At 55.5% G+C, this 8280-nt stretch overlaps 1 protein-coding gene across 1 annotated transcript; it reads right to left on the bottom strand.

Moving 5' to 3' along the window:
* Nucleotides 1-61: 61 nt before the first annotated feature.
* Nucleotides 62-3677, bottom strand: LOC101627799 (chymotrypsinogen B-like). Its single transcript, XM_004690188.2, has 7 exons — nucleotides 3626-3677; nucleotides 1951-2054; nucleotides 1765-1844; nucleotides 1605-1683; nucleotides 1264-1444; nucleotides 637-767; nucleotides 62-239 (listed from the first exon to the last, which is right to left on the bottom strand). Exons 1-7 carry the CDS (start codon nucleotides 3675-3677, stop codon nucleotides 78-80), a joined length of 789 nt encoding a protein of 262 aa, XP_004690245.1. The 3' UTR covers nucleotides 62-77.
* Between the last annotated feature and the right edge of the window lie 4603 nt (nucleotides 3678-8280).

The following is an 8280-nucleotide window of genomic DNA, read 5'->3' as shown; positions in this document are numbered from 1 at the left end:
AGGCACAGACACAAGCAGTCAGGGCTCTGTACAGAGAGGCTTTATTGGGGAGACGGTGGGTTGGGAGGAACCAGAGCTTAATTTTGAGACATAATATTCTGAATCCAGGGTATAAACTCTGTGACACGGGAGTACACAGTGGGAATATTGGTGTGGCAGGGGATACTGACAAAGGACACGACGCCCACCAGGGTCCAGGCTCCGTCCTTCTTGCAGACCAGGGGGCTGCCAGAGTCGCCCTGTGGGAGGAGAAGCACCTGTCTGCAAGTCTGAAAGGGGTGCCGGATCCTTGTGCAGCCTTCCCAGCTCAGACAGATATTGAGAGGAATAAAAAGTACATGCAGTCATATCTCAAAATTTCCATCTTCTCAAGTAGCAAACAGTTATGCTTCCCAGGGCCTGGGGCTGTGGTCTGTTAATGGGCTGGAAAACCTAGCTGGGTGGGAGGGGAAGGGTGTAGATAAATCCCTGACAGAGCCCCAGGGGGGCCAGAGCTGGTCCCTGCTGGGCATGTGCCAGTGCTGGTCCTGGCTCGCCCCACCCCCCCCAACCAGGCATGGTCTGATGAGGGGGAGGGGGAAGGAAGGGCCTTCAGCCTGATTGGGGACGGGGAATCACAGGGATAAAGGGACATACCGTGCAAGCGGTGACGCCGTTGGCCCCTGCACAGACCGTGAGATGAGTGATGTCGTTGCCCCAGGACTTCACACACTCGGCGTTGGACAGGAGGGGCAGGGTGGCCTGCTGCAGCTTCTTGGAGGCCTTGCCTGGACAACAGAGAGGCCAGGACGGGTGAGAACCCTCAGCCTCCTGCCCACCCTGGGAGGAGAGGACAAGACCCAAGGGTGCTATTCTCCCTGGTCCCCCTTCCATCACTATTCAGGATGCTGAACCCGAGCCCTGTGCCCCCTTAAACTTTAGAGATCTCAGTGGTTCCCTCCTTCTGATTTCATGCCAGGTGGTATCAAATTTGCTCCAGGCACAGCTGGTGAACAGTCCTGCCTGCCCAGCCTGTTCTGGGGAAGGAGCAGCCGGGAAGCTCTGGCCTGGGCAGAGGGAGGCAGGACTCTGGAGGAGACCAACAGGCAGGACCAAGAACTGACCACTCAAGGCCATCATGGACTCGTGTCCATCATAGGGGTAAGTTTTCATTAAGTGGTTTGTGAATAAAACAGTAGAAATATTTATGACACCGTTTTCATGAAATCAAAAAGCAGATCTATATGGACCCATCTCTTGGGTGACAAGGCCGAGGTCACTCACCGTAGTAATCATTCTTTCCCCAGCCTGTGGTGACACACAGGGACCCGGCAGGGAAGTTGTCCTCAGCTCTGGGCAGGCACACGGGGGACACGACCTTGGAGAAGCGGGCGGGCGTGGCCAGCTTCAGTAGGGCGATGTCATTGCTACCGGTTTGGTTGTCAAAACTGGTGTGATCAAAAACCTGTGGTGAGGTGGGGAGGGGGGAGGTGAGGCCTGGGGTCCATCAGGGATCTGCAGGAGTCGTGAGGCAATAGAGGACAGACCAGGGAGCCCCAGGGGGAATCCAAGCCCATCTGCAGCCCCCATCTCTCTCACCCCCATCATACCCCCAGCATGGGTACCTGAGCAATCCTCAGGACCTGGATATTCTTCTTCTTTGATTTCAGGTTAAATATTCCAGCAACAACTGTGTCAGATGTGCTAGAGAAGGCAGGTGGGGTGAGGAAGGAGGATAGGACTGCCCTCCTGTACCCCCATTTTTGAACTTTCGCTGGGCCTCACCTGATTTCACAGTGAGCGGCAGTGACCACCCAGTCCTTGTTGATCAGGGAGCCCCCACACATGTGTTTGCCTTTGCTGTCCTGGAGGAAGAAGGGGAGTCAGTGCTGGCAGGTCACAGACACCCTGGACAGAGCCCCCACCCTGACCCAACTTCAGGTCACTCCACCCTGTGCAGACTCCCCTCACCTGCAGAGACACCTGCCAGGGCCAGGAGCCAGGACGAACATCTTTCCCACTGACGATCCTCTGTATGCCACTGACAACTGGGGGAATGGCCGGGACCCCACAGCCTGGAGGGGACATGGAGAGAGGGTGAGATCCTAGGCAGCCTGTAGAGACCTGTTTCTAGCTCAGTAACACAGCACCCACTTCCACACTCCCCTACCCCAGGAACCATTCCCAGGCACCCCAAGTTGGAGGATCCCATAAACACAGATTGCTGTCCCCAGCCACCCCCCTCCCCAGGGATGCAAAGGGTCTGGCAGCTGCATCCGGGTCCCCAGAGGAGCAGACACAGGCTGAGGAATCAGGGTCCCTGCTCCCTGCTTCCCTCTGTGTCCTCAGTCCCCTCTTAATCTCCCAGGTCTATTTCCCCAAGAAACGGGTGCAAACACTGACACCTTCACAGGCAATGTCGTCAAAGGGATTGGTGTGGACAGGAGGTGTGGGATAAAAATCAGAAAACCCCCAAATGCTTTGGAGATCACCCCTCTCCTCCTTTCCTGACAGACTGTGATGTCCCCATTCACACTGCTAGATTCCTGCCTGGGAATTTTAGGAACATTTTCATTGCAAACATTGAAGTTTCTTAATTGTTGAATTAAACGTGATGGTGAACCCCCCCCCCACTATAAAAACACATCAAGGAATCAGAAAACCAAGCATCAGATAGTTCAGACCAAGGAGCACACACAGGGTGTTTGACATGTGCAGGACACATTTGCTGGGTCACGACACGGGAATCTCTGCAGCTCCGGGCGTGGGAGAACTTGGCCACGAAAGAGAGGGGAGCAGGCCAGCCCCCTAGGGAACCCCAGCAGCACCTGCCCCTTCCCTGGGGACAGGGACATGACCCCGCCACTCCCTCAAGCTGGAGACTCCAAACATGTCCTCCTCATCCTTCTCCTAAGAACAGAAAACCACCAGCAGGAGCTGTGAGCGGCGCCCCCTGCAGGCGCATCCTAGCAATGCAGAAGGCTGGTCCCTGTGCTGGGAGGGACCTGAGGTCTCACCCCAGTGGGGACAGCAGCTGTGACAACACAGGGAAGGGACGCAGGGAGGGGCTCGCCCACGGAGCCCGCTGTTCTGAGTGAGCCCCAGGGGTGAGTGTGTGAAGCCTGCACAGAGTGACAGGCAGGGACTCAGCAGAGGCCCCTTCCCGGGGGAGGGGGACAGGGGGGTGCTGAGACTAGTGGGGTTATGAGAGATCCCTGAAGGAAATCAGCAAAGGTGATATTTGCTAACCCCCGAAAAAGATACTTGGTTGTATTATTATTAATGATGCTAAGAGAAACAAAGCCCCAAGCAGGTCCTGGCACTGACACCCCTCACGGCCTCTATGCCCACAGCCCCACGGGAGCCACGTCTAGGAGCCCAGATGCCCCTTCCTGAGGCTTGGCAGAGGGCTGAGGGCTCGGAAAGCCCTAGAAGGCCCCTCTCGTCTGCAAACTCAGGTAGGTGTCAGGTCCTGAAGCCCAAGTGTGCAGGAAAGGGGACTCAGAGCTCCCCAACCTGGACTCCTGATCACCCCTAAACTGAGCTAGTCCTTTGTGATGGCACCAGGCTACATCCACTGGGGGTTCAGGGCCTGCTCCCCAGTCTCCTCCCAGTCAGGGCAGGTCCCTCAGACCCTAAGACTCACCAAAGGCGGCCCCGATGAGGGTGGCACAGGAGAGCAGCCAGAGGAAGGCCATGGTGGTGAGCGGGAGCGGAGTGCGGCCGCCTGCTCTAGGCGCCTTTTAACATCCTGGGAGTCCTGCTCCCACCCAGGCCCTCGGGGCCCTCATTGACCTGAGGCCTCCTTTCAGTTACCATCTAAGGATCTGGGATGATCAGGGGCCTCCAAGCATGTCCAGGCCTGTGCCTTAGCCTGGACACCGGATCCTCAGCAGCTCCCCGCGGTGTGAGAACTTGGCCATAGGAAGAAAGGCGGGCAGGGCCTGGGAGAGGGCTCCCAGACACCCAGAACTGCAACTCCTGGGTCACAGAGCCCAGCTGGTCAGCTCAGGGGTCCTGGCCCTATCATGGAGGCTGCAGGTGCTCAGCTGAGACTCATGAATAGGGAACCTCCCTCAGGTGTCGGGGGCACCCAGAGCTGAGCACTCAGGAGCTGAATTTCAACACAGGCCCAGACTTCATGCTGCTTCTCTGTCTGCTCAGAGAAACTCCCTGAGGCGTTGAGAATCCACAAGACAAGGAAGAGGCTCTGGTCTCTGCTGGGGGGCTGAGACCCAGCCTAAGGGGCAGTTTGTGAGCACTTAAGGACCAGAAGCCTTGGCCTTAGCCTCAACTGAAATCACGCCTGTGCTGATTCACAATTGGTGAAGTAGCCACTGCATCTGCATTTAATTTCTAATCAAGGAGGATTTGGTTCTGTACCATCGATGTCCTGTTGAGGACACAGAAAATTCAGGGCTGATGTCAGGACAGGCCAGGGGGCCAGGATAGGGTGTGTCTGGGAGGAATTTGCCCTTTGTGGGCACAGCAGGACTTCAGCCTCCTCAGACAGGACCATCTCCCCGGAGGGCAGACCCCTTCCAGTCCCAGGCACCCCAGATCAGTGAGAGATATACTAACCAAGTATAAACAACCTATGACAGGCCCCTAAAGCAGGAGGGGCTGCTGCAGTCAGTGTCGGGGCTCCCTGGTGAGAAGACCCCAGGTGAGAACTGAGGGTTCTCCAAGGCCTCGGCCTGTGCTCCCCTGGGAGAAGCAGGTCAGAGTGAGCAGGTGGCTCCCGGGCTCAGGACAGTCACCCCGAGGAGCTCCTGGGGGGGGCATGTGGGGGTCAGGGAGACTGGGGTCCCGGGCAGGTAGGAAGCGCAAACCTGTCCCTCTGCTCCCTCTGCGTCTCCCTGTCCTCTGTCCCTTCACAGCCTGTGTCACCGTGGAGCCCCAGGTAGGCTGGGCCTCAGGGACAGAAGATGAGAACCCCAGTGGGGTTCACACAGGGACCTGTCAGCTGGGGGGAGTCACAGGAGGAAGGAGGCCCAGAGTGGAGGGCAGAGTTTTTCCTCCTGTGAGGGAAAACTGTGAACAGAAAATCAGTCATTTCTCAGGGGCAGATAGTCAGGTTAAGTAGAGCTCCAGAGAGATGAGACATGGGGGTGGAATCAAGAAATATCACTCCTCTATAGGAAAGTCCCAAAGGGAAGCACCAAGCTGCCTCCTTGCTTTGAAAATGGAGATGAATGTGAGAGACAATTGATGATTCTTAAGACTAAATGAACTGTTATTTAAATCACATTTTGTTTTATTATGAAGGAAATGCAGGTTCATGACAGAATATTTTTAAAATATGGAAATATTGAGAAAAACCAGACCCTCTATGACACCCACCTGACCCGAAGTGTCCACTCTGTAGATGTTAACAGTGGACAATGAGTGTGGTGACACCCCTGTGGAGAGGGGTCACCTGTTCCCCTAAATCATATACAGTGTGGTAAACAGTCGGTACCTTAAAAAATTACAGAATGACTGTGGGGGTGGAGTGGGGAATGGGATCAAAAAGGGGGGGGGGGGAAGGGAGGGAAATGCACGGGACTATGGTGGTGGCACAGGGGTGATTTGGTGATGGGAAACCCACGGGGATTACAATTGAGATGGAAAAAAAAATGTGCAAAATGATGTAAAAATAAACTTTTGTAATAAATAAAAAAAACTAGTTTTATAAGGAACAACAACAACAACAAAATTACAGAATAAGTCTCCCTGCTGGCACAAACAGTTACATCTCAGCATGATGAAGCTCTCTGCAGTCCCTGCAGCACAAGTTCCACCCCTGGCCCTGGAGCTGACCCACAAGGTGCAGCAGACCTCTCCTGACCCGCCCTCTGCTCCCCTCAGCAGTGTACTTTGTCAATCTGCCTGTTCTGCTCCCCACTCTGTCTCTGGTGAATCCTCTCCCCCTCTGTAACGCTGGCCTACACCCTAGCTCTTTTATGCATACATAAAATCTTTAAAAATTACAAAATAGGCCCTCCCTGGTGGCGCAGCGGGTTAAAGCACTGCACTAAGAAACTAAAGCCACTTCCGCATGAGTTCGATTCCCGCCTGCCCCGGAGGCGACCAAATGGTCAGACCTCTCCTGACCCGCCCGCTGCTCCCCTCAGCAGTGTACTTCGTCAATCTGCCTGTTCTGCTTCCCGCTCTGTCTCTGGTGAATCCTCTCACCCTTCGCATCTCTGGCCTGTACCCCAGTTCTGTACAAATAAATAAATAAATCTTTAAAAAAATTGCAAAATAAAAATGTACAGTTTTTCTTACGAAAAATAAAATGAAATTCTTCTCATTCTTTCAAAAACTCAAACCTGCTACCTAAATATACACAACTCTGGTATATGATCTAGGTAATTCCATATAGCAGGATCTGAACATGAAATGAAGATGCATTTTGCTGCTGCCATGTGAGACGCATGGTACGTCAGGCTGTAGCTTCCCTGAGATTGCGGCTGTATTCCCCATGGTCACTGTGCTGCTTCTCACTTGGTCTTACGCAGTGAGTGATGGAGTAGATGTATAGGAAATCTGAAAGGAGGCGCCCCAAGACCAGAAACCCGCTCACACAAGGCGGGGAGCTGGAGGTGGTGGAGGGATTAGCAGCCATTCACCCGCTACGGGAACTGAGCTCCTCAGGCGCCAAGGCCCAGATCTCAGAGACAAGACCCAGGCAGGTATCAGACGCTGCAGGGCAGTCGGAGCCCAGGCCCATGGTGGAGACGTGGAGAATGAGGGCAGAAACCCGGCCCCTTTCATACTCTACATAGTTCATTTAAAGTCAACAACGAACAGCCCACTCCAGGAAGGAGTGAGCCCCTCCCAAAGAGAAGACTAGGGCAGTCTCTGCCCTGGCCGGGCAGAACCCTGCCTACCTGTGCCTACGCAGGGGCTCATTTGCACCTGTGCTCTGTCTCCTCCACAGGGCAGCAGCCTCGTGCCCGGTGACCTGCACCCAGCCCCCACAGCAGAGGCAGCTCTGCTCAGGCCGCCTGCTTGCGACCATGCAGGGCTCTCCTGGCAAAACTGTCCCTCGGGGCAGCCCTTTCACCTGTTGGGTCTGAGCACGAGCCTTTGATTTTCTCTCCATTTACAATAAACCTGTCCTTTCGATAGAACTAAAGTCTCTGTACTATGGAGAAACTTGCCTGGGACGGGCCGGTGCTGAAAGGGGAGCTCTGAGGAAACCTTGCCCAAGGGGAACCAAGGACGCTACACTCCGAGCCCCAAAACTCCAAATCAACATCATAGCATCTTCCCGGCTCTGGGAAGTCAGCCTGCCCTGGCCGCCCAGAGTTCTGGGAGTGAGGGACCAGCCCCCGTGGCGCCTTCCTCATGAGAGAGCCCATGGACACGGGAGCCCCTGGTCAGGACAGCGCCCCAGCTCCTGCTCGGGGGCCAGAGGCCAGTGCTGGTCAGTGAGGAGGGACAGGGTCATGGACAGGGAGTGTGTGACCAGGGAGGAGCTGACCTAGACACCCAGGGAAGAGCTGACCTGGACACCCCAACTGGAATGGAGGCCCCAGGCAGGACAGACAGAGAAGCGGCTGGAATGTGCTTCGGGCCCCTGTGGGAATGTCTTCAGAGAGGCGCAGCTCCGGATTATGTCATCTCCCTATCTGGCTGGAACCAAGACCAGATCATGGAGCAGCTAGTTTGGGGGGGGGGTGAAGTGGGCAGAGCCAGGAGGGGCCCTGAGATGGTCCTGGGGGTGTTGCTCCATCTGGTCTTCACCTTGCATCTGTCCCAGGAAGCATGAGCTCCCCCTCCTTGAGGCCTGAGGCAGGTGAGATATGCCTCCTGGTCGGGTCGGAGCCGTCTGCCCGTGAAGACACTGTGTGAGCGTCTGCTGGTACCTGAGAGTGAATTCCTGCAGCAGATGGCGGGGGATGGACTCTGGCTACATTTAAAGGTTTTTTTGTCACTAATAACTACCACCCATGAGAACCCACTTTCCTCACCTGCAGGAACCCAGACTTTACATTTTTGTCAATTCCCAGAGGTAGTTATGGAGACGGAGAGAGGGAGAGCAGGAAGGAGGCGCCCAGACCAGAGTCTGGCTCTGGCTACACAGGGGCCGGAGCGGGGTGCGGTGAGCACAGAGCCTCTCACCTGGCTGTGCAGGTGGGAAGTCCTCAGGCCACTCTCGGTGGGAGGCCCAGACCCCCGGGGTGGCAGGCTGCTGGGATGTCCTGGGGCGCCAGCGGTGAGGCTGTGGAGACCCAGGCATGGCAGGCCTGGTCCTTTTCAAATTCTCCATGACGGTTATTCAGGCAAACCCAGGAACAACCGCACAGAGGA

The sequence above is a fragment of the Condylura cristata genome, unplaced genomic scaffold (assembly GCF_000260355.1).
Source record: "Condylura cristata isolate star-nosed mole 26May11 unplaced genomic scaffold, ConCri1.0 scaffold00028, whole genome shotgun sequence".
In the NCBI taxonomy this organism is placed as follows: Eukaryota; Metazoa; Chordata; class Mammalia; order Eulipotyphla; family Talpidae; genus Condylura; species Condylura cristata.
This window is presented reverse-complemented; position numbering and strand designations above follow the sequence as displayed.